General features: G+C 35.9%; 1 protein-coding gene across 3 annotated transcripts in view; it reads right to left on the minus strand.

The window, feature by feature from the left end:
• Window positions 1-2,478: 2,478 nt before the first annotated feature.
• HTR1F (5-hydroxytryptamine receptor 1F) overlaps window positions 2,479-27,484 on the minus strand; it is a 185,687-nt gene continuing 160,681 nt past the window's right edge. For all 3 annotated transcript variants that reach the window (XM_059922211.1, XM_059922210.1, XM_059922212.1), the window contains one exon: window positions 2,479-3,620. In XM_059922211.1, the coding sequence (XP_059778194.1) occupies window positions 2,479-3,576 (1,098 nt within the window). In that variant the 5' untranslated portion in view covers window positions 3,577-3,620. The remainder of the gene's footprint in view (window positions 3,621-27,484) is intronic.

Here is a 27,484-nt window from a genome sequence, read left to right on the forward strand (position 1 = left end):
AAATAAGCAGAGAATGATAGGGTCTCAAACACGCTTTTGACTGTCAACACAGCACACGGGCCCTGGGAAATAAAGAGAAGAGGACAAAAGAAGTGGCAGGAGCCTTAGATACATCTCATCTACTTGTTGGCTTTGCTTGGACCAGACTGCTCAGGAAGTGCCTGTGAGCTCTGATATGTCTTTATGTGCTTAGCGTACCCAAAAGAGAAGTCATCATTGTACCAATAGGCCCCTTCTCTTGAGTTCCTCATTTCAGTTGAGAACTAGTTATCTTAGTGACTCATGTCTTTCTATCTGTCTGCCTGCTTATTAACATATTTGCTATAACCTGCAGATTCTACCTCCACAGTACCTCTCATCTATTTCTTCCTTTACATTCCCATTGCCAGAATCAAGTTCAGGACTTTATCACCTCTTGCCCAGATTAATAATTGCTTTCTAACAAGAAGTTATTATGTCCAGTACTCTCTCTGCTCAAATCCACTCAGATTTTTTTTCTAGAATTGCCCTAAACTTGTAATATTTCTGCTAAAAAGCATCAGTGACCCCCTCATTGACAGACAGCAACCAAATTGACTATAGACTTCTGACACTCAGAGTCAGCCACAATAATGGCTAGTTTCTCTTTTAAGCTCTTCTTCTGTCATTCTAAATAGCTGCCAAACTCATTGCTATTTTATGATCATGTCCCATCAAATGCTTGCAGGATGCAGTCTGAAATCTTTATGTTGCCACCACCTGAAGTATGCTCTCCCAAATCTCTTGCTCAAATGCTGTTCATTAAATATCCATTTTAGATACATTCTTTACAAAAATTTCCTGATTTTTCTCAACTAGATGTGATCAGTTTTTCCTTTGAATCATCATAAAAATGTAAACAACCTCCATGCTGATCTTTGTTTTTTCTTTTCTATTATAGTGTTCATATTTTTGTTGTTTGTTTCATCTTTTAGATTGTAAACATGTTAAAGGAAGAAACAGTATTTTATTATTTCCCGTATCTTCTATACATCTTCTAAACATTGAGAGTACATCTCAATGCCTTATATAAAATTAAAGTTCTGTAAATATTTGTTAGATTGAGAGTAATGTGTCATTGATACATAAAAAGTTGATGTAATGTACTCTTAAGCACCCCACTGGGAAAGAATAGTTAGAATACACATGAAGGTACAACTTAGAATAAAAGGGAATGTATTGTTTTTTCAAATGATTTTGGTTGATGATAGGATTAAAAGGTGGTATATGACCTTGCTGGTTCAAATGAAATGAAATCTTCTCAGAAGCCTGGTTCTTTTGTTTTCAAATCCCTATATAAATATGGTAGATAAACTTATGAAATTGCTTTGGCTCACTGAACTTGTGGAGTGACTAATTGGGAGATATATACATATATAATATATATAACTAGTATAATATTCATCTCTGCTTATTCATTTCTATCAGTTGGGAAACTAGAGATTTTTTTGAAGTCAGTGAAAAGTCTAAGAATTCCTACCACATTCTCTCTAATAAAAGGGAAATAGCTGCTGAAGTACAAAGTATCACAGACTTTTTAGTTAGCAACTAAGCTTGTTAACATTAACAGAAATGAAATATATCTGAAATTTTTAAAAAAGTCAGGCATATAATATCTATGGCAAGTAACGTAGGTTACTTAGTGCCTTAAATTTGATTTCTAAACATGGCAAAATTAGAACACCACCCTCAGACCCTCCCTGAGTTATTTCTACTAGGGTAAGGCTTTGATTTCAAATGTTGATAATATATGATTAAGAAAATATTCTTCTAGGAATTCATATTAAACAAAAAGAATATGGTAAATATGCACAAGTTCAGTATCCAGAATCATTTTGCAGTACCTAGCTCATTTTATGATTACTCCTTACTATCAAAATACAAAGACAGTATCAACCTCTGACTTTTATGTTTCCTCTGGTCACACTAAGTAAGAGTCTTTTTTTTTAGCTCCTTCCCCCTCCTCTTTTGCCTAGGGTAAGATGGAGAGGGGACAAGAGTGGTTAGGTAGGAGAAATGTGTGCTTTGTGGTGAATTTTATCTTGTCTATAAAATAATAGAATCATATAATAAAACAATAAGATTACGTAGAAATTATGGATGGAGGTATGTTGTTAATTGAAAATTCTTCTGTAGTTGTTATAAGATATAAACCTGAAAAATCACTGTTAGTAATAATATATATATATTTCCAGTTAGTTTTTAGGGACATTGCATAGGCAAAATATTGTTTATAAACAATAAATTATTTTCTAATTTCACATACTCTAGAATAATGGTCAAAAAAAGCCTTTAAATCAATACATTATATATTTATGTTACTATTAAAATATATATTAATATCATTCTAGCAGCTTTAATTTATGTCCTTCTAAAAGTTTAAATGTTTTATTCTTTATCATTCATTTAGTTACTTCACCTCGAAAGAACCCCAATCTTTTCATAATAAACTTCTTTAAACTAACATCGACATCGCACAAGTTTTTGGAATGCTTTCTTGAAGTCTTCATTAAAGATTGTATAAATCAGTGGGTTTATAAGGGAATTGAGATATCCAAGCCATGTCAAAAAGTTTGACATTTCTTCAGAAATTTTACACTTTTCACAGACATTAACAACCAATTCTTTTACAAAAAATGGAAGCCAACATATTACAAATGCACCCAAGATTAATCCCAGGGTAGTCGCTGCTTTGCGTTCTCTTGTGCCTGAGATCTTTTGCCTTCTCCAAGATCTCTCATGCTTGAATTCAGACCTGGGGCTTTTCACTGTGCTATGAATTTTATCAAAGTCCGTTGATGGATCAGATAAAGACTTTTCTAGCATGTACGGTGTGGAGACCAGTCTAATGCTTTTCTCACCACTCCCCAAAAGGTGACCATTCAGTTCCTCCTTGGCAATCCTACTTGCTTGTCTCTTGTGGTATAACGTCTTTGCTGCTTTATATATTTTGTAGTAGAGGATCAAAATCAATGTTAATGGGATGTAGAAAGCTCCAAATGTTGAGTAAATAGTGGAAACAATGTTGTCGTGTTTGATGATGCACTCATCCTCTCGGCTAGTTCCTTGGTGCCTCCAGAATAGAGGAGGCATAGAGATAAAAATAGATATAATCCAAACTATGGTAATCATAATGCCAGCATGCTTGGGAGTCCTTTTCCTGGCATACTCAACAGCATCTGTGATTGCCCGGTACCGATCCAAAGCTATAGCAGAGAGATGCAAGATGGAGCAAGTGCAGCACGTGATGTCAACGCTCAGCCAGATGTCACAGACCACTTGCCCCATAATCCAGCTCTCTCTCACAATATACACAATGCTGAAAGGCATCACCAGGACAGCTACAAGAAAATCTGTGACTGCAAGGGAGCAAATTAAGTAGTTGGCTGGGTGGTGTAGCTTTCGGGTCACGATAATTGCAGCGATCACAAGTGAGTTAATGGTCGTCGTCATCAGTGCCAGCCCAGAGAGAATGAAGGACACCAGAATTTTGGATGGCATTCTGTCGAACAGTTCTTCCGAGGTCAAGTTTTGATCAGATGAGTTTAAGAAATCCATTTTTTGTTTGATTTAGAAGATAATATAGCTGAAAAAACGGACACCTGTAACAAAAGAGAGGAAAAACAGTTCAGAGAAGGCTTCAAAGATTTTTCTCTTCCTTTCAGAATAATTTTTTTTAAAGTATACATGTATCTTTTTCCAGAATAGTCTATGGATTAAAAACATGGAGTTCAGATAGCAGATTTTCTTTTTCTTTACATTTAAGAAATACAATAAGAACAGTAAAAAACAATAACTTTAAAAACATTTTCTTAAAATAGGGCTCAAATAAACAATTTTTATGCATAAAATAACCTATCACTAAAATCTCTACTATTATAAAAGTGTTTAAAACCTATATTAATATTAGCTATGTTTTTCTCTTTGTCTACAGCAGAAAAAGTTTAAAAGCACATGTCATTAGTATATATTTGTGCATTATATAATGTAATATAAGAAAATACCATTTTAAAGGCAGTATTCAAAATCATAAACAATTTTGTACTTAAAGTTACACTGAGAACATTTTCATTGGGCTTGTGGAGACTAACGGAACTTTCAATGTATTTTATGTCAGGATATAAAGGTTATAAAAAGAAAAGTAAACAAAATTAAAATATTTTTAGTGTATTTCTAGCATTCCACGATCATTTTATGAAATTAGGTAAATGTCAGAGTATTTAGTAGTCTTTGTGGATATAAGTAGTTAGTTTGGTTTAAAAAGACGAAATAAAACTAGTTGGAACCGAATAACCATACAACACTGCCCATAATTATAATGACATATATGACCAAAATAAACCACTGAACGAGGTGAACCTTGCCAGTAAGAAAAGCTCATAACGTCACACACCCTGAAATGGAAATTATTCTTTACAAGACTCCATCGTAATGACCATGTAACCTTACTTTTGAAAGGGAACCCTCCAAACGTGGCTTATAATTTTTACTTCAGTCCATGCTATTACTTAATTGCAAGTCAAATACGAGCAATTAGAGTGTAATTAAATAAGATTAATCGTTTTTATAAATAGTTTTTATTTTCCAAATCAGCACTTTTCTCTTTCTTTAATAATTCTTTAGTAGCTACCTACATCTTTGGAAAAGACAGAGAAAAGATGGAAACCTGAAACTTTATTCTTAGTTATAGTTATAACTATTATTGTACCTCTATATTCCTTGAATTATTTTTACTTTAAAGTGGTTATGTTTTACTAATTGGAACTGACAGAACAATAATTTAAAATACTTGATATTTTTATATCAAGTGCTTCTTATGAAGTGTGTGTGTATACATATAAGATTATGCATATATATATTACAAAAACTTGGAGTGCAGCATATTTAATATCCTACTTGTGTTTGAGTTACCAGTACTAAATTTAATTTTTATTTTCTCATATTCATTGAAGGCGGGTGCTGATGGCTTGCTCCTAAGCAAATTGAGTGGCAGAAGAAATCTGAATACATGAGACCCATAAAACAAATAGTCCCGTATGTAATTGAAAAGGAGTTGTATATCTAAGTTATTTATATCAACATTTACCCATTTGTAAAGGGCAACTAAGACAACTTCAGATAAAGAATGGAGGCTACAATCTCCTTAGAAATTCTAAACCAGTGGTTTTGGAACTCTGTTTGCCTCAGAGTCACCAGGAGGGCTCGTTAAAACACAGATTATTGGGTCCCAGTCTCTGGAGTTTGAGATTCAGTAAATCTGGGGCAGGGCCTTCAAAACTGCATTTCTAACAAGATCCCACATGATGCTGATGCTGTTTGTCCAAGGAGTCAGGTTTCTGGCGGGTAATCAATACGGTTCTTCCTCAGCTCTTTGTCTAATCCTTTCACTGCTATAGCCTTTATGAGTTCCTCTCATAAATGTCAGAGAGCAGCTCTGACATTTCTGCTGTACAACTTTCTCAGCACCTCTCTTTCTCACGTTCTTATTTCTTGGAGCTTTTCAAATAAATGATCTTCCTTTAGCTTTTCTTCTGATGCCTCCCTGACTTTTTTTTTTTTTTTCAACTTTTTATTATGAGAATTTTCAAACACAAAGTAGAATAATGCAGTACACATCCATGTGCCCTTTACAGAACTTCATCAATTGTCATCATTTTGCTAATCTTGCAGAAACAAGTGTTAATTATAATCAGAGATAAAACAGGATTCAAACTTTGTGGAAAAGAGTAAAATATACTTTTTTACCAGCAGTCAAATGGTGAAAGTGGGCAGAATCATTGCATGGTGCAACATGGTAAAATAAATAGAGGGTTAAGGTCCTTAATAGAAGGATGCATCCTGCATGAAAGGAGGTGGGACATATTTTATAAGCCCCTCTTCATACTGTAGGAAGACTCAGGACCACAGCCTATCTTTTTTTTTTTAGATTATGAAGTTAAAGAGAACAGCAAAATCATTTTGGTGTAGCAGCAAATCAATGGATTATGTTGCTTATAGGCAATCTCTTCTAAAATATTCCTCTGAAACTGAGAAGCTGAAGAAGGCTGATGAATCACCTATTTTAAACTGTAATTTTTGCTTTTCATGTATGTTTAAACCTAAAACCTCTCTTTTAATAAGCCTCTACTGAAATATTCATTTGTGGAATAATTCTATCAAGTTTTTAATGCAAATATTCAATAGTTTCTATAAAGAACTCTGTTTCTTTTTCCTGCTACAGTCCCTTCTTATCAAAATTGCTAATGTGTTGTGTTACTTAGGCCTGCCAGTACTGGGTAAGTTAAAAGGAAGAGGGCAGGGAGAATTCTGTCTTTGCTGCCATCTGGCTTTTCTTCCCCTTCAAAACAAGGTCTCTTTTAATATATGTAAAATTTTCCTTTAGGTTTTTTCCACTTAAGCCGAATATCTTTGAGCCATTTTTTTTTTTAACATCTTTACTGGAGTATAATTGCTTTACAATGTTGTGCTAGTTCCTGCTGTGGACCTAGAGTCTGTCATACAGAGTGAAGTAAGTCAGAAAGAGAAAAACAAATACCGTATGCTAACACACATATATGGAATCTAAAAAAAAAAAAAAGGTTCTGATGAACCTAGGGGCAGGACAGGAATAAAGATGCAGATGTAGAGAATGGACTTGAGGACATGGGGAGCGGGAAGGGTAAGCTGGGATGAAGTGAGAGAGTGGCATAGACATATATACACTATTAAATGTAAAATGGATAGCTAGTGGGAAGCAGCTGCATAGCACAGGGAGATCAGCTCTGTGCTTTGTGACCACCTAGAGGGGTGGGATAGGGAGGGTGGGAGGGAGACGCAAGAGGGAGGGTGTATGGGGATATATGTATACATATAGCTGATTCACTTTGTTATACAGCAGAAACTACATTATAAAGCAATTATACTTCCTGACTATTTTTAATCCTGACTTTGTGCAGCTCTTGGACCCCCTGCTCTAGACATGTTGACTCCCTTTCTAGAAGGTGAATTATTTGATTAACTGATTTCTCTAAGTATCACACTGTAGCATTTAAATTAGGCTCAATAAAATGGTACTTAATGCTAAGGGAAAAAACCAAAATGTGTCATATAAATTCTACTGCATTTAACAAGAAATTTTTCCATTATTAACTTTAGAAAGTTAATCTTCTGAAAATTGTTTTTGTAGAAAACAAAGAAAATAGGAAAATAAATTGCAGCCAATCACAATTGGGTTCCTTTTTATTTTTGTCTTATTTTCCTTGCCACTTAATAAGAATTTCAATAAACCATCTACCTTCATTAATTCAGACATGGCCTCTAATCAGATTCTTTCTTACTCCTTTACATCTTAGGTTCCCACAGTGAGTCCTCATGGTGCTAGGGACCACTTCTGGGTTACTAGACATAGACTATGTCACACACATTCTCCTCAAACTATATTCTGTATTTTGAATGTATTCACGGGGAAATAGTCAGGATTATTCTGTAATTAGAGCCTGTAGTCCCATCATTTATGTGTAGCCTTCTTGATAATAACAAAGAGAGAAAAACTTCCCCAGGCTTAACTCCATGAATATTTGCCAATGTATTGATTTAGCCACATGGTGCATTTTACTTCTCCGCTTACACATAGTTTTTAAAATCTAATGTTGATTTATATTCAGATGTCTGATCTTGATGTCCAACTGTATTGTTCTCATTCAGGTTAAACTATAAGCTCATTGGGGCATAGCTTAATTTACTTTATATTGTAAATAACCCGGGGGGGGGGTCATACACAAATAGTTTTAATAATAATGCTGTAGAGAGGAAAGAAAGCAAAATTCAATTCTATCAAGACCTCGTAAGAACCCATAACTTGGCTGCTCCAATTAGAATGATAATAATATTTATCTTTTCTGAGTGTTTAATTCTGCAGGAATTATGCTAAGTGCGTCGCATATGTTAACCCATTTAATCCTCACTGCTAACCTATGAGGTAGGTACAGTTATTATCTCCCATTTCATAGGTAAGAAAACTGAGGTATAGAGATTTAATGAAGTCCTTTGCAATGAAACATAACCAATGGTTGGTGGAACAAACCCATTCCTTAATTACCATTTTACTGTCTATGAGGTATTTATTACTTTACTTTATAACTCTGTCCTAGTCATGAGATCTATAAAGTACTTTTTCTGTAAAATAAAGATTGTTATAGAGTAATAAGTATATTCAAATGGAGGCAAATATCCATTAGATTGAACTGCTTATTTCTTTTTTTTAAATGGAAAAATAATATTTATTAAACCCTTCCAAAGCTGTTAAAGAATAAAATATATACCAGATGTGAAAGTCTTTTTAAAAAACAATACAGAAAGAATACATAACGTTTGCTTCAGTTATGATTACATCTCATACAGTAATAAGGTCTTTGTTTTGTGTGGTTTCACATTCTTGTGAAGTAGGAAAGGTAGGCATTTGTGTCCCCATTTAGCAGATGTAGAAACTGAGGCTCAGGAAGCCTAAGATCCACAATTGATAGGTGATAGAGGAGACCTTCCCTTCTGAGTCCTCGTGGCCTGATTCTCCCTCCCAGCTGCTTATTTCTTGCTGGGAATGTTTAAGTTAGGGACCAGTTCTAAATGTATAAATTGTGTAAATGTGCAAAATGTGTAGGGATGTGTTCACAGTGTTTTCAAATTTCTTTACTGCCTTTCCAACTCTGAGTCTCCCCTTCTGTTCTTATTCTATTTCTTTATCCCATTTATTCCTTTAAGAATTATTCACTGAGTGCTATTTATGGGCTAATTAACCTGCTAGGTCTAAAAGATACCCAAAAAACAAACAAGCAAACAAACTTACCCCCATTCAAGACAAAACAGCAAACCAACACATTGCTCTTGTCTTTAAGAAACTGCCATGGTAGTGAAACAGCTAAATACTTAATTATAATACAATAATACAATGCAATAAAGGCATTATAGAGGTTTGTATAAAGTGTCCTAGGAATACTGGTGAGGGAGAACTAATTGCACCATGGTGAAACAGTGAAAAACCTCTCCAGGCTGAAGTTGAAGTATGAGCAAATTAAGAGGCATATAAATGCAGGATGCATTCAGACATGTGAATTATTTCAGTGTGGATAGTGCAAAGGCGTATTAGTACCAAGTAAGGGATGAAAGTTAACTGAGGAAGACAATAAAGGGACTGGCATGATACGATAAAGAAACTGGATTTTCTTTTACATGCAATCAGAATATTTCAAAATGTTTAAGAAGGTAAGTGAAGGGATAAGATCTACGTTTTGGCATAGTAACGTGCACATGTAGGGTGATACGGCTTGAAGAGAGTGGTGCCACTTCTCTAGGGAGAAGGCATAAGAAAGATTACACAGCACTCTTAAGAATGTAGCTGAAATTAGAACTTTATAAGGTCATTGGAATAAAATTGGCCTAGGTTTTTGTTACCCTCCATCAGGGATCCAAAATTATGGATTATATAGCCCAGAGAAAAAGCTAATTAAATTGACTCAGGATTGGATCAGGAATGGGAAGCAAAGTGGGGTCAAAGGCCAAGAGAAGATAGTGGCGATGCTGGATCAATGCTAGTTTCAGAAAAGACCAGAACAGACCAGGGAGGGCAATTCTATGAAGACACAGACCAGGGTCTTAATGAGTTTAAGGAGCAGGTGTAATGTAGGCTCAGGTAATGTGTGAGGATGAAAAAAGGAGAGACTGCAGTTACTTTCAAAGCCTGGGATTGCAGAGTTTCAAACTTAACAAGTGATACCAGGGCTAGGGTATGGAAATGTTAAGAATTGCTCTAACTCCTTCAGACCAGTGACGACCTGCTTACAGAGAGCCTTGTGGATCCTTACAAAAACTTCACAGCACTTCTAAAGTCAACAAAAAATGGCTCACATTTTCTATGTATGTGTATAAATTTCCTCTTCTATATTTCTTTATCCCTGCCTGCTGGGATTTGATCTCTAAGTCTCTTGAATTCTGGTTCTTTATATACTCTGCTCAGATTTGTCAACTCAACTTTCTTTCTGACATTGAATACTCACTCCTTACCACCACTTCTTGCTTCAACTCTGCCCATATTCAATTTAGGTGATGTGCCTGTGATTCCCAGATGTCTGGCCTGGTCTCACTCTCAGCCTGTAGATTAAGATTACCTTTTCTTTAGTTTGTCTGCTGGATCCAATAACTCCTGTTTCTCTCATACTCAAAATACATTCACCTTCTTTCCTGGCTACCCCAAACTCATCCAATCATGGCACCAGTCTTGAAGTCCATAACCTCATGTTTTGCATGAGGTCAAGAAGCAGATGTCTCCTTTAGGCTGCAGTGCCTCTTGATTCAGAGGCCTGTGAACTAAAAAGACAAGTTATCTATTCCCCAATCCCCAATATGTAATAGTAAGTCAGGGACAGAATAATGGCAATAGACATCCCCCTTCAAAAATATGAGGAAAGGCATAGTGGCCACTGATCTGAAATCCAATCAGACAAGTCAGAGTGCTCTACTCTGAGGGTTAGAAATGCACCTTCATTAAGCCCACTTTGGCTCTCTAGGTTCCCCAATTCACTGTACTCTGTGGATCTTGAATCCCTTCTCTGGGCTCTTGACTCTGCTCTCAGAGAGGGCCTGTCTTTTCTATGAGAAATAGTCTGGGTTTACAGTTAAGTAGACTTCTCGGCTTGCTTTCTGCCTATAGAAAATCTTTTCATTTCTATCTCTTTCCCCTTTGATCCAAGTTACTATAAACCTCTTATAAACTCTCTGTTTCCCTGTGAATCTGACTGGAATTCACTATGTGCCCCAACGTGCCAAATGCATAACTTTTGAAGACATCCTTCTCTCTACCTTGTACAGAATGTGAGGGCTGTGGCAGGACACTTAAGATTCTTAGAAGCCTTTCTGTCTAGCTGAGGGGTGCTACTAGGTACTCCCTTAAATCTCTCAGAGCCTTAATAAAGGATTTTATAGCCATACCCTTGCTCTGTCCTTTACCCTCAGGCCATATTTACTTTGAGAATCTTTTGCTACCTGGACAGATCAGTGATATGAAATAGCTTTGTTTTTTTATCTGCAAGTCCTGGCCCTTAAATATTTCTTCTAAATTTTGCTTGCAAACTTTAATTCCACTCTTTCTTTCTACACTACATTATACACAGCTAAGAAACTGTCAATTGGCACTTTAAACATTCTGCCTGGAAATCCTCTTGGCCAGATCCTCAAGTTCATCAAACACATTTTATCTTTCAGTTACTGGAGACCTCACTTTTACAAATTGTTTTGCTACTACAAAAAGTGGGTTGCCCTCTTTCCAGTCTCTAAAATAGCTTCATCACTTCCTTTCTAGCCTCCACTAAAAGTTTGTTCACTCACTCTTTTTCAGTCTCTGTCTGCTACCTGGTCCCAAAGCCAACGTCATGTGTATTGATGTGGAGTTGACAAGAATGGACTGTGCTGGATTGTTTGTTGTCAATCTGGCATCATTATGAGTTTCCAATCCCTGCAATGTAAAGAAGTAGGGAACTACATTTCCCAGAACGCCCTTCTTAAGGAGTCTGGTTTTGGCGTTTGATAACAAGAGGAATTCCCACAAGGTTTGGGAGGCAGAAGAAGAGGGGAGCTGATGATTTTCTGAAGGTGGCTGCAGCCAGATGAATGTGCAGACATTGACAGTAGCTTCTGTGTGCTCTTGGAAATAGTCGTTGGGAATTTTCTCAGATGTTTTTGAGAACTACAACAGTTTCCCAGCAAGTCTTTGAGAACTATCTACTTTGGAGCTTTAGGCTGAGGTGCTTCACTGTCTGCTTCTTTAACTTTAGGCAGCAACTGGACTGATTTAAAATTTGACTTTCCTGACCTTTTCCCCTTAGCAATTACCATGTACAACTAGCAATTGTACAACGTACAATTACCATGAATGAGGAATGATGTGGTACTCGCCCAATATTTGAGTTAAACTAGAAAACGGATAATATGTTAGCAGGCTGGAGAAGAAAATTTTGAAAGAACATGTTCAGGATCTTTCCCTTCTCTGGCCTAACATTCCTTCTTCTTGAGCATTCAGTAAGGCAAATAGGTCACTCCATAGTGACACTGGAAATGATAATGTCTTATGTACGTGGTTATCACCAGGAACTAAATAAAGAATCTGGAAATTCTGTACCCTTACTGGAAAGTTACTGAAAAGTTGAGTTTTAGCTATATGCTAGATGTGAGGAATATTTTTTTAAAAATTCTTTCTCAAGTTAGTTAATTATTAATAATCTAGTAAATATCTTAATCTAGATATATAATTTTTTATTCTTTTTTTAAAATTTTATTTATTTTATTATTTTATTTTATTTATTTGTTTCTGGCTGTGTTGGGTCTTCGTTGCTGCACACAGGATTTTCTCTGGTTGTGGCGAGCAGGGGCTACTCTTCGTTGCGGTGCACGGGCTTCTCACTGCGGTGGCTTCTCTTGTTGCGGAGCACAGGCTCTAGGCACGTGGGCTTCAGTAGTTGTGGCACGTGGGCTCAGTAGTTGTGGCTTATGGGCTCTAGAGCGCAGGCTCAGTAGTTGTGGCGCATGGGCTTAGCTGCTCCGCGGCCTGCGGGATCTTCCCGGACCAGGGATCGAACCCGTCTGTGTCCCCTGCACTGACAGGTGGATTCTCAACCACTGCACCACCAGGGAAGCCCTAATTTTTTATTCTTAATCTAGAATAAAATATTGGATTGGACAAATTCTATCTCAAAATTTGGGGCAACAATATCTAAGTTTACCTAAACATGAATAAAAATGTCATGGTGAATTATTTGGAAAAAAAAAATCACATACTTAAGTTGTGTTAAACTCAATGAAAGCTATTGTTATAAGGTTAGAAGAGATCTAATTTTAGTGATGATATTTGATTTAACAACTTCAATTTTTGTTGATGCATAATAACTAGTTGAACAAGCTAAGCTGGGAAGGTTTAAGCAATTTCAAGCATAACAATCTCTTTTTTTCGTTTTTTTTTACTTTTTGTTGTTGTTTAACCAGCATTTGAAAGGCATTAGACTGTTACTTATACTTTATGCAAATGTAACTAATGGAACTAAAAGGCATTTCACTTGATCATGATATATGTGCTTCCATTTTATTTCACTTTATTTTTGTTAATATGCTAAATTGGGAGTATTTCTCCTCCTCTTCTTTCATCTTTAATCCACGTTCTCCCTTTTGGCCCCTTAAGCTTTGTAAAGTACATCTTTATAGCTGGTAGGTTTAGTAAGTACCAGCTGATTAACTGAATATCATAAATAAATGATTAATACTGACATTTATTGGGCACCATTGGCTTGGTAGGGCTGGTAAATGAAGCAGAAATCTAGTAACATAGTGTGAATGCTTAATTGCTGTCAGTTGAAATTGGGTAGTTGATTTGTCATCTTTAACTAATGATATTATAGAATGTTCAGCACTGGAACACAAGGCAGATGTTATGTAGCCATGATTTGGAGCTCTGCTCAAGTGCAATCTGGTCTTCCAGTCTGCTGGTTAACCAAGGCTATCAACTAAAATATGAAAAAAACCCTTAACTTTTAAACTTGGGTAAGACAGGCAGTGACTGAGACATATTTAACCTAAATATTCCCTGGCTTTATATAAATATAAAGTACAAAGTAGTCATGATTTTAAATAAGATGGATATCTATTTTTATTTTACTTTGTTGGATTTACTTAATGCTGTAGAATATAATATCTTGCTTGTCACTCTTTTACACAGTAAATTATCCTAGACTGCCAAGGTACAAATTGAAGCACAAAGTAAGGTTAAGACAGTAATATCTTGAGATTGAGCCCCAAGATAATTATAAGAAATCTGTCTATATCTGAATGACAAGAAAGGAGAACTACTCATGTACTTTGGCTTAACATGTTTTTCCATCTGAGAATATTGAAATGCTACTACCAAATAATTTTTCTCTTCTTCAAGATTTTTAAGCTAGGTTTTTATAACTTAAAAAAACAAGTTCTCATTCAGTAGCTTCAATTACTTCTACCTTTTTTAAACTATGGCGACTACTATCTTAGTAGCTATTATTATCTCTAGATTAAAAATATTTTAATACATGTACTTGGAACTAATAATAATAAAGTAATGTGTTTTAGAGAAAATTATTAAAAAATTCTAGAGAGTGGGTTGGATATTTCAGAAATGACATTGTTAAAGGATATGATTTATATATTACCTATTGTGATTTAACATAGACAAATCTGAACTGTCATCTGAATGGAATAACAAAATATCAGCGAACACAATGGTTGAACCTCCTGATTGGTCCCCTAAGTTCTGAGCATCAATCAATCAATATTTATTATTTTAAAAAAACAGAATTAATTTAATCTATGTGTGTTAACCTGCTCTGTGAATGTAGAAAGTCACAGAAAATTGTAACCTTTTTTTGACAAAATAAAAGAATATCTACTCAAAATATAAATAAATAAGATAAATATTCATTAAGCAACACAGTGTGTGTTAGGTTCTACATGTGATACATATGCATAAAAGATGCAGTTCATGCCATCAAGGAGTATATTATTTATCAGTAGTTGGGGAAAAGAGACATACACCTATTCAGCAAATATTTATTTAGTTTCAGCATTGTAGTTGGCACTCTGGATATAAAAATGAATATGTCATAAAACATTTTTTCAAAGATCTCACTACCAGGTTATATGAATCACTGTACTATAATAAGATGATAAGTGCACTATAGTAGTCACTAAAAAAAATTTGCAAACCTTTTCTTTTCTATAATAGTAGTGATATTAACAGCCATATTTGTTGGATATTTAATATTTTAAAATATTGAAATGTTTCTCTACCAGTCAGTAAATAAAATATTAAAAACTATAATAAGCAGTAAATCTAATAATATACATTCTAAAATAATCTCATTAATCCAAGTCAATCAAGAAAACTATTGAAAAACTGCCCTCTTATTTTACTGAGAATTGATAATAGAGATATTGAATATGGAAAAATCTCAGGCAGAGTTTTGAATATCATTGCTAACAGTTCAGCGGTAGTTGAGGGAGGTTCTGCGTGATGAACAACATTGTTACTGTTAAGAAATCTTCTTGAGATTATGAGTTCTGCAAAGATGTCCATTGGTGCCACTGAGGTGGGTGATAGGCCTGTGTGTTGTTTCTGCATGGCAGCTGGTTTCCTTGGCTGGCTGCTGAGGAGATGGAGGTGGTAGCAGGGGCAGAAGCAATTGCTGCCCTGCTGCTCTAGAGCTGTCCAGCATGCCGAGGTGGCATAGGTGGCATTGTTGTCATCGAGACCTGTCTCTGGGTCCAGGTCATGTGGGATTCTGACATCTAGGTTCCCATTTGGTTCCCCTACCCACACTGCATCTTTGTAATTAGTCCCTTTGTAAATAAATTCTTTTTGAATTATCCTAATTTGAATGTGCTATCTATTTCCTGTTGGGAACCTGACTGATAATAAAAGTCATAATTCCCTGGCAATGACTGTAACTAACAGTGATCAGTTTGGTAGTGGGCCTGTCTCCAAAGACAAGTGAATCCAAAGACAAGGGAGTTTCCAGAAAGGGGATTTTTGTTTTTACAATTTTGTTTTCAACTAGCCACATGTGAGTATTTAAGCTTGGATCTCTTGAAATGCCTTTGCCACCACATAAAGCCCGAGAATGAAGCCAGTACTTATAACCTGAAATGTACTATGTGATACATACATTTAGTAAGTGTATTAAAAAAGAAGCCATGACTATTCACATGAGGTTGCAGCATTACTGCCTGGGACTTAGGGGAAGAAAAGCCCTTACACTGGAGTTTAAGACTTGAAGATTAAATTTATTGGGTCAACAGATGTTTGGGGGGAGTAGGCAGCAGAGAAGGTTTTTTCAGAGAAGAAATATCAGGAAGAGTATGGTAGGGAAATAATTTGAATGGGTATTATAGTTGAGGCTGAAAAATCAGACAGGAAGTAAGAGCTTTATATATACCACAATCCGGGAGGTCATAGAGAGCCACTGGAGAATGGGAAGCAGGATAGGCAAAGATTAGAGGTCATGATAAGAGATCATTAAGTAGTTTAGGTGAGAGACAATCAGTCACCAGCTAAGGAATGAAACAGGAGGATGGGGAGAGATAAATCCCTTTTTAATATATGACAAGATTTGACAGTTTATTTGGTTTGGGAGGAGGTGAAGCTTGAAGAAGAAGAAGGAGCCTAGAGTGACTGCTATGTTCTGTGATGGGCAACCAGTTAGATGATGATGGAACACAGGAAAAGGAAGTTTGAGAGGCATGGAAAAGGATAGGATCATGGTGAAAGTAATGGATAGTTTCAAACACATTGAGGCTAACATATGGGACAGCCTATATGGAGTTGTCTAGAAGGCAGACCTGGACTGGAAATTTAATTTATAATTCACACATTAGTTGAAACCCTGTGCATCTAAAAAATCACCAGGGATTGGTGAAGACAACACATCAAAGAATGAATGGAAGATGAAGAAAGGGAGAAAGTCAGTGTGAAGTAAAGAAAACATAAAATTTAGAAACTTTATGAAAGGCAAAGAATATATGAAAACTCCAAGTTGAGAAATTTGATTTCTTTTTTTTTAACACAAAGATACTTTTGTATATTTATGCAGCAAGGAAGCTAAAGTTCTCAGGCAAAGTAAAAAGCTTAACTGGCATTTATTTGTTTATTATGGCCTTCTTCATTAGAATGTAAGCTATGTAAGAGGAGAGAGGCTTTAATCTCTGGGCCTGGAACAAAATTTGTCTCAAAAGTCACTCAAAAAATATTTGATGAATGAAGAATGAATGAATGAATGAATGAATGAAAAATACTCTGTGTTAATTGAGAGTGAAGGAAAGCATGCACTCTTACATGATGCTGACATAAATTGGTCCAACCCCATGGAGACAATATGGAAATAATCTCTGATACAATCATTCTATTTCTAAGAATTTATCCTGTAAATATTTTCCACGTGTGAGAAGTAAATATGAACATCATACAGATAAATTATTGTATGTATATCCTTCAATGAACAAAGAAGCTCTTTATATTCTGATATGAAAAGATTTCCAAAACATATTTTAAAGTTACAAACCAGAGTGTAGAAAAGTATGGATAGTAGATTACTATTCCTGTAACATAAAGAATATTTATAAATACATATGCTTATTTGTACATAGAATATCTCCAGAAGGATACACAGGCAACTGGTAACTGCCCAGATGAAAACAGAGGTATTTTCTCCCTTAAATACTGCTGAAGATTGAAATTGAAACTAAGATTGTTGATAGCCCCAAACAGTCATCATCCACAAATTCCTTTATGATCAGTGACACGCCCACAGCTTAGAAGAAAACAACAGAGAGAAGCTACCCTTTAGCCTGTTACTTTTTTTGTTTTAAAGTGCTTAGGTGAATTAACAGGCTATTGGCACTGTGTGGTGACACCCTTCAGAACACATGTGCCATCTTTCTTATTCAAATACTTGTATAATCTGTGCACTGTCAAAGATGTCTTTGCTCGAGTATTTTTGAAAGAAATACAGAAGCCAATGGTGAAAACTGTGGTTGTCTCCAGGGAATAGAAATGTGTGTCTAGTGAAACAGGGTTTGGAAAGAGATTCTAAAATTTTACACTCATTATACATTTGTAACCTGTTTTTTTAAAAGGAATAAACTAAAAAACTAACAACGCAAACAAAGTCATTGAGCACATTAGTTTGTGTCAAACACTTTCATAAGTACTTTGTATGGTGTTATCTGAGACCAGGAGGAAGGAGATAAACGAAAGGAATAAGTCTGTAGCTAGTGAACATGTGAGCTTGTATGTATTGGGGAAGCAGGTGGAAATGGCAGAAACCTGGAGGTTTTCACGTGTCATAGACTCTGTTGTTTCTTTGAATAGCTGAGGGGGAGGAGGCAGGGATCATGAAAAGTATGATGAGCATTTGGCACAGTTGCTATAGAGAGTAGGAAAGGAGGTGAGCAAAGGCAAATAAAAGAATTCTGTGAATTCTTTAAAGCAGTATAGGCATCAGTCTTTACTACGGTGCTGTTTTTCTTCAAGAATGCTCAGTAGCCCCGGTATAAGAGTGGAAAATGAACATTGTTAGGTTATATATCTTGCTGTGGGAGAACAAAGTAGCAAGGAAGTTGAGGATAATAGGAGAAAAGTAGCTAAAATCAAATGGTAAATGAAGACACCAATTGGGAAATTAGATTCTCCCTTAGCCCATGATTTTCTGTTGCTCAGCACCCAGTCTCAGAAGGTAGGCTCCCAGAGTAAAATTCTTTCAGAAAGCCTCCAGCTAGCTCTTCCCTGAGTGGCCCTCACTCACTCAGGGAAACATCTGCAAACATCTAGCACATTCTCTAGCTTTTCCTCTAGCTCAGTGATTCTTTAGTTGCCATTCCCGGTCCAGCAGCATGAGCATCAGCTGGGAGCTTTTTGAAATGCAAATTCTTCTTCCTTCCCTGACACTGAATCGGAAACTTTGGGAGTGGAGCCCAGCGACCTGTGCATCTGTGCATTAACAAACTCCTGGGAGGATCCTGAGACTAACAAACCTCCTGAGGATTCTGGTGCAGGCTCAAGTTAGCACCAGCTGCTTTAGCCTGAAATAGCCTTACCTGAGAGGACCACTTGGCTAATTAACTCTATCACTTCCTTCTAGTCTTTGCTCAAAATTCCTATCACTCTACTTAATATTTCAATCCGCCTTTACCTCTCTTCCTCTTTATGGTACCCCTTCCTCATCTTCCTAATCTGCTTTAATTTTTCTTTTTTCCTTAGCACGTATGATCTTCTATATTATATACTTATTTATTGTGAAAGTTTTTGTCTATCTCTACCCACTAGGATGTAATTGATTTGAATGTGGGGATCTTTGTTTTGTTCATTGATATATTCCAAGTTCCCAGAACAGTGCCTGATGTCTACTAGGAGCTCAATAAAGATTTGTCAAATGAATTTTTGTCCATTGTCTCAAGAAAGAGCCATTCCCAAAGCAGCCACCTTTGCTGGGTTTGTGGAGAAGTAGTTTGTGAATAGTCTCCACCCTTAGGCTGTTCCAGGTGTGGGTCCCCCACCACTCCCTGCTGTCCAGACTCCAGGAGTCATACATCATGCTGTTTGAGCAGTCTCACTGAAGCTCCGCTCTCTCAGTTTGAGGTGAGGGGGAAGCACAAACCACCCTCACCTCCAGACACACGTCATCATAGGAAAGGCGGTAACTCTCACAAATCTGTAACTTTCTCCAAAGATCATCCTCACCCTCTTTTCCAATGCCTACCCTCTTCAATTTCAACTCTGTCATAATATTGAGCTGGTGAAGGCCTAAGAGATACAAAACTTAGTTTTCCCCTGCTCCTTTCTCAGTCCTGAATAGGGCATGGGTCCATATAGCATCTTGTATTAGAATATGGGGTAGTTGGTACTTATTTTCTTAGAGTGTCAGCCAAAATCAGAATGCTCAGTTTTTATTACATGCTACATGGTCTTCTTGCTTGGCTTTTGCAGTTCATTCTTTTTATTGAGGCAAAGTGAGCCTTTAAAACCATAACTAGATGATTTTATTCTGCTCTTTAAAATTCTTCAATGACTTTTCTTTTTGTGTGTGTGATTTATTTATTTTTTAATATCTTTATTGGAGTATCATTGTTTTACAATGGTGTGTTAGTTTCTACTTTATAACAAAGTGAGTCAGCTATACATATACATATATCCCCATATCTCCTCCCTCTTGCCTCTCCCTCCCACTCGCCTGATCCCACCCCTCCAGGTGGTCACAGAGCACTGAGCTGATCTCCCTGTGCTGTGCTTCAGTGACTTTTCATTGTACTTAGAATAAAGTCTGGATCCTTAACCATGCTCTTCAAGACTCTTCATGAATTGGTCCTTGTCCGCCTTTTCAGTCCTCTATGGTATCACTCTCCTATATACTCACTATTCTTGTAGCCACACAGGCCTTCTTAGTTTTGCTACTCCATAAATTCAAACTCCCTTCTAAATTAGGGCCTTTGGACTTGCTGTTCCCTCTGTTTGGAAGATTTTCCCCTAGAAAACTTGCTCTTGTCCACATTAAAGTTTCAGACTCTATCGTATTATTTTTCTTCATAATATTTATCGCTATTGGAAATTCTTATGTTTCTTACTTGTGCGTGATCTGCTTCCCCCACTAGAATTTAAGATTCATGAAAGCAAGGCTCTAGACTTTTTGGCTCAATGCTGTAACTTCAGTGCCAGGAACAATATCTAATATGTAAGCTTTCAATAAATACTTTTGACAAACATTTTATTGCGTGCTTCCTAGGTGCCAGGCTGTGTATTACTAGCACAATTTTGATAAAAAAATTTAGTCCCTGCCCTTAAGAAACTTTCAGAGTATGAAAAAGATAAGAAAAAGAGCCAAATTTTCATGTTGTATGATATGTATTATATAAGAGCAAAGTGTTAGGGCTTCTATGGAGGCAGAGAACGAATCCAGTGTGGCAGAGAGAGTCTGGGTAACCAGAGAGTGTAAGGCAGAATTTTAGAATGCAGAGGCTGTTTCCTGACTTCTAAAGTAAAGCCAAATGAAGGATGAAAAGAGCTAGGGGCAGAGGGAAGGAGGTGGTTGGGTAATAAAGAAGGATGATGACCTTGTATCTCATTTCTGGTGTCTCTACACTGTCTGAAGAGCTTGATGTTGATATGAGAGCCCACTCAGACTTGTCTTCCAGGCTCTGTCCACTTCTGTCACTGCTTATTTTGTATATATACATATTTCCACACATCTAAACTATAATAGTCTTTCTAAAACAACATTTATTTGTATCATGTGATGGTATTCTACTGTGATAGAACACCTAATAACACTCAAGAAACTAAATGTATCCAAAATTTCTATTTATTCTTAGATTGTTTCCAGCACAGTTGATTATTTAAGTATTGATCTTTTTGCTCAAAACTGGTTTAAAAACCATAAACATCAGTACTATGAACAAAAGAGTTAAATAAATGTCATTTAACCCATTTCTATTTAAAGTTTATTACTAGTAAGATAGACTTAGGTTAATGTTTTTGTTGCCTGTACTGTCTTTCTTTCCCATTTTTAAAATTGAAGTTTAGTTAATTTACAATGTTGTGTTAGTTTCAAGTGTACAACAAAGTGACTCCATTATATACACACACACTATATATATTGAGTGTATATTCTTTTTTTAAGATTCTTTCCATTATAGATTATTACCACATATTGAGTATAGTTCCCTGTGCTACACCGTAGGTCCTTGTTGTTTATCTATTTTATATACAGTAGTTTGTATATGTTAATCCCAAACTTCATTGCCTGTACTGTTAATAGGAGTTTTCAAGGTCGGTGAATCAAGTAGATAATTCTGGAAGCAAACTCCATTTGTAGGTTCAGCAAGCAAAATAATTTGTAAAGAGTGTATGAGTTATTGTATTTGAAAGAATTTCTAAGCCCTGTCAAAGCAAAGTCATCATTTTATGTCATGAGTTTTAAAAAGTACTAACATAATCTAATAATCAATAAGTATTTATTTTATTCTTAGATCACTAATGAAGTTGTTTTTTTGCCATTTGGGTTGAGTCAGTTGAGTCATCAACTTAAAATTAGGCATTTACCATTTTCTTTCAGATGTCAATTGTCAAAAAATGATGAAATTACAGTGCAAAAGATGTCCATGTGACAGACCATTATTTTTCTATCAAAGCTAAAGTTTAATAGGTGGTAGAAATCAAACACCATATTTAGCAATCAATTTTCTCCTTTGGAAAGAAAAAGCTCACAAAAATGGAAGAAAGATTGATTTAGGAGTTAATTATGCAACAGTTCTGATACCCCTCTTGGTGTGCTACTCTGTTTAGGAAAAGGAAAGACGTAATATGAAGTCCCTAAAGGACATTTTAGTGAAGAGCTTGAAAGGTCATCTGAGATCCAGAGGAACTAAAGAAAAGAGTGAAATATTCAGCTGATGTGGCTTTAACCTGGATAGGGAAAGACTTAGTCATTAACTCTTTGGCACTGACTTGAAGAACAACTCATGGGCACATGGATATTCCTTGCTTTGATCTCTCCTAGCTAAATTTTGTATTGCACAAGCCATCTGAAAGTAGTGTTTTGTGGGTATAGTCCTTGACATTTGTGTTAATTCTGTGCATGTCATATCCTCAAAATGCCTTCTAAAATGTATTGCTCATAGGGTATGTTGCCAGTTATTATCCTAAAGATAGCATTATTATCTAGTATCCTTGGAATATGTCTATTAACTTTACTTTTAAGAAGGCAGTGCATGATCAAAATGCTTTTTATCTGTACAGAAGGTCCAGAATGGAATGGTTGCCTCTCCCAAATCTTGCCTTGGTTTTATATGGTCCAGTTCAATCTTATCATTTCTATTCTCCTGTTTTATAATTTGACATTACTTACCTCCTTTGGATTGAAATTTATTTTTGTAATATATATGAACAAATAAGTGAATAGTTCAAAAAATAATAGGAAATGTCTATTAAACAGCTTTTGGAACATCTTTTTAAAGACCATGTAATGTAGCATATTATTTGCATAGAAACATATGTCACTAATTCAGAGAGTTCCTGCAAATTCATTTTATTAATTGTATTAATCTCAGTTTATGAAGGACATGTCTAGTTATAAAAAAGAAAAAACAAATCCAATCAAGCCAGCTAAAGAAAGGGGATCACTAGAACAAAGACTTTATATCACACAAGGGCCACTCAGGGGACTGGAGACAGTTATAGAAAGGAGATCCTCTTACTTTCTTTCCAGATTCAAGTGGTCTCTCTCATCTGCACTTTTCTTTGCTGTTTTCTTTCTCTGCTTGCATGTCAACCAACATGAAATTCTGGCTCCAGTGCTGGATAACCTTTTCATTCAAGTCCTGCTTCATCCAGCAGTTAATTGACTAGTATCTCCCTGCCCTATTGATAAATTCTGAGGAGAGAGTTTGAATCAATTTTAGAGTAAGATGTTGTTTGGGTGATTATGTTGCCAGAGTTGGCACCAGATCCTTGCTCAAAATCCACAAAGCCCCACATTTAACAGGAGTTAACTTAAATCTTTAAGTCCCAAGGTGCAGAGATAAGAAGGGAAGCTATAGGAAGAGAAAAACAAAAAACAGATAGAACAAGATGGAACCACGATGGTGAGGAATATGACCTCCAACAGACCCTGGGTCTCATAATACACTGATTTTACTACATTAGTGTTTTAATGACACATCTACTGGCAGCCACGACTGGAAGTCAAGGACCAAAAAAGGATAAAAAGAGGGAGGCACCCCACTCCTTCAGAAAGCCCTGGTCCTTCTCCAGTAGACTAATGCCTCTGCCTCCCCATCATTAGCCTCACTCCTCCTTCCTATGTCTTTACTCTTTAAAATCAAATCCCTCCTGCTATGTGGGCCAGAAGATGATCTGTGAACTAAGTTCCTGCTTCTCCATTCTTTGGCCATTGACTAAAGCTTGAACTGCATTGAACTCAGCTTTGGTTTTGTTATTTGGCTACAAGAACCTGAAAGGAAAATACCTTTTCCCACTGAGGCAGAGGGCCTTGGCCAGGCTAGGGCCTGAGCAGGGGTCCATACAACTTAATTCGGTAACAATTACTCCGAACCATGTCAACTAAGTCTAAATATTCAATAGTATTGAAGAATTATGTATTACTCTCTGTTAATGATTTTTGTTGGTATGTTTACGGTCAGGATAAAGAAATGACATCAGAGCTTTAGGAGTGACTTACTCTGACCTGATGTATACTCAGTTGAAGATGAGAGGATTCAGCATAAGGGTAAGGGGTATATTGCATTTTTATACTTTTATATTTGTGGATAATTTTATAGCATTTTAATGTGTACTTGCCATTAGAAGGGCCCTGAAGGAGATTGAATACCTAGGCATTCTTCCAAGGCAGGGTAAAAACCAGATGAGTATCTGATGGCCATATTTTGGGCAACTGGTACAGATGTTGTCCCAGTCTCTTTGAAATGTGGTTAATTCTTCCTTTCTAGGTCACTTTGTATTTGTAGGACTATATCAAGGCAGTTCCAGAAGAAATTACTCTAATTAAATGGCTTTTTATAGTGCCTGGCTTTTTGCCTGCCCTTCCTCTCTCTGTCTTGCTTCTTTGAGAAGAGTTAATATAAATTTTCAAGTAGGAGAAGTGGGTAAGTTAGTAGAAAACTGTGATAATTGTGTTCTACTATGCAATCAATTTTAGGGGAAAAGAACCTCAAGGAGCTTGTGTGGGTTTTGAGGAAAAAGAAATTGGTTTAAGTTCCTGAATCCTGCTGCAAAGAGGGAAAGGAAAGCCCAGAAAACTGGCCTGGACTAGAGAAAGGTGGTGTCGCTAAACAGAAGAAAGATGCATTTGATTCCTTAGTATCAATCTCTGGATGTTTAATGAGCTTCTACCAAGTATGAAGTCCGGTGCTCTGGTCTATAAAAACCAGTTACAGACCTTGCTTTCAAGGGGTTTACAACTCAGTTGAAATGACACAAGCACACATATTGCTAGGTAGGTTTGGATAAGATAGACCATAAATTTATGGAAAATTAATATCTCTGGCCCTGAGGTGCAAGCATAGATGCTTTCTCCCGAATCCTTTCAACACCATGGAGTTTGAGGAGTCACATACCAGAAGTTCTTACAAAACTGAACTACAAAATCATGGATTTCCTATACAGGAGCCAATGTTGTAGGTAACATTTTGAGGCTGACAGACATGTCAAGACAGGGGGTTGCAGGGGTAGCACCCTGCAGGGGAAAGGTGAGAGTGTAGTAGTGTCACCGTGGAGTACAACACACAGCCAATGGCTCATTGTTTCCTTCTCTGTGGGCTTCACTTTAACGACACATAAGATCTAGTGAGGGTAACTCTGGGTTTCTTAAGTTCGTCACGTTTAGGTAATTTGGCAGATCAGGACAACCCAGCACCTCCTTTGCACATAATATTCTATTATAAGAAGCTTTCCTAGAGACAGCTGTAGCAGAAACTTTTTTCCATAATGTGATACTTTTTCATAAATAGTATAACTTTCTGATTATTGTCCAAATGCAACATTTATTGAGGAGCCACTGCATGTTAGTTCCATACACATTTCAAATGTTTGAAGCAAATTAAAATGTTCTTACTGTAAATTTGTCTTATTCATTAAATAATCAAGTATGAAAAACAAATCAAGAAAACAAGGATGCTTCGATGAATAAGAAGACTAATAATTCACATTTGGTAGATATATTTGGTTAGAAAGGTTAAATGTGTTACAGTAGTAGTCTTACTACTATTTTTCTATTTGTTAAAAACTTCAGTAAAATATCATTATTTCAATGAGTATAAAATCAGTATTTTAACTAAACTTGAGTAAACTACTGAAAAGAATGAGAAAACACATACAATTTTTTGATCTATTAGGAATTTGTGAAGAAAGTAAAAAACAATAACAAAACAGTTTTTGGTATTATTAAAGTGATATTTATTGTATATAAGGATCAGTAGGTTAAACTGTAGGACTGAAGAGAGAACATTTGGTGTGATGGTAGAGCGGAGAGTTGTCTGCATTTGCTTAAGAACTATTTGGAAGCAATCTAATTTTGATTACTTTTAAATGATCTTTCCAAACAAGGGCAAAGCAAATTGTCACTTGTATTCTCTTTTTCTGTTTTTACCCTCATTAGTTACATACTACAGAAACTCTGTTAATATAAATCTGAGTGAATATAATATAATGACATAAGATGCCAATCAATGCAGTTAACATAATTGTTTTCAAAATAATCTCTGATTACTTCATATCTTGCTAATTTACATATGAAGGAAAAAATCTATTATGTTTGTAATGAATTAATTCATAATACAGATGTACATTTAGCTTACTTCTTTATTTTTAGAAACAGCTCTCTGACAGTATAATTCTCCTATGTTGACTTAAGTATAATTAAGTTCATGTTTTCTTTTTGCATAAGAATTTCTCTTTTGTCTTATCTTTAGTTTTATGATGAAGGTTTTACATTTAGTTAAATAAAAGCTGTTTTGGGGTTTATGACTTTAAAAACCTGCATTTTAAAATAGCCTTTGTATCTGTTTCTCACACTATCAATCTCTATTTCCCAAAGCAGTTTCTGCAAAATTGAATTAAGATTTGCTTTTTTTTTTTCCATTTTTTCCCCTTAAATACTGCTGTCCTAAGTAGCTGTCAAACTAGCAATTTTGAATTCCTAGAGAGATCTAGTTTTTATCATCTGTTTGCCAAAAAATCGAAGTTGTCTTTCTTTCCTTTTTTTCTTTTTCATTGTGGCATGTCAATATTTGAAAGCTAAAAAATGATATTCATTGCTTGTATTCTATGTGTGTCATTTTTGATGCAATTCAGATATTTAACACATTTAGGCTGCCAGATTTAACAAATAAGAAAGTGGATAATACCCAGTTAAATTTGAATATTAAATAAACAATGAATAAACTTTTAGTATGTCTAGAATGCTTATACTGACAAAAATATTCATTGTTTACCTGAAATTCAAATTTAACTTTGTGTCCTGTATTTTATCTGGCAACCTTAACACATTTCATCATATTTCATAGGATTTGTGTCAACATTCCATTTCTTTTAGATCCTATTTCTTCTCTTTTATACTATCTTCATTTCCCATTTTTTAGATTACAAAATGAGAAAACAGTGAATTCAGTTCTAAAATTTTTGCCATACAGAGAAATTGTCTTGTTGGGTAAGATACTAAATACTGTGTTTACAGGTAATACATTAAAATTATTTAAAAAATTCAAAAGCACAAGAAGTAGCCATCATCTTGATGACACTTTCAACTCTAAACCTCTAGTTTAACTTTCCATTTCAGAATTTACTTTAAACGTCCCCCTCTCACCCCCACCTCCCACTCCCAAACACACACACAGCTTTTAGGCTTCCTCTCTTGATCAGAGTTGGCTGGGATGGGTTCTCTTCCAATGACAAGGAGGGGAGAGTTGTTGAAATTAGTTTTCTGGCTTTTGGCTAGTCATGAACAAAATCATTCAACAGTATTTCTCAGCTATGTTCATCAGACTTCCTCACTAAAGCTGTTAATGAGTGTCCCTAACGGGGCGGGGTGGTCAAATAAAATTGGGATATTCTGGGTTAAAGGCATATCTCTACTGTAGAACTTCTTTGAAGCTTAAGTATGCTACTTTTCACTAGGCATCTGTAAAAGGAGACTGCAGTGAGACAGGCTGGGACCTGGGACCCTTTGCTGCAGTGCTTGCACCTGGACAAACATCTCCTTGAGCAACAGAATACAAAGAAACTAGAAGGGACTAAAAATAACTGTGTACATGCACACTTGGGGCAAATTAGGAACAAGATACAAAAAGACCAAAAACCCACTTCTGAGGTGTCTGGAACAAAAGCAGGGTACTTGCTCATGCACGCTGCACACAGCAC

The sequence above is a fragment of the Balaenoptera ricei genome, chromosome 4 (assembly GCF_028023285.1).
Source record: "Balaenoptera ricei isolate mBalRic1 chromosome 4, mBalRic1.hap2, whole genome shotgun sequence".
Classification (NCBI taxonomy): Eukaryota; Metazoa; Chordata; class Mammalia; order Artiodactyla; family Balaenopteridae; genus Balaenoptera; species Balaenoptera ricei.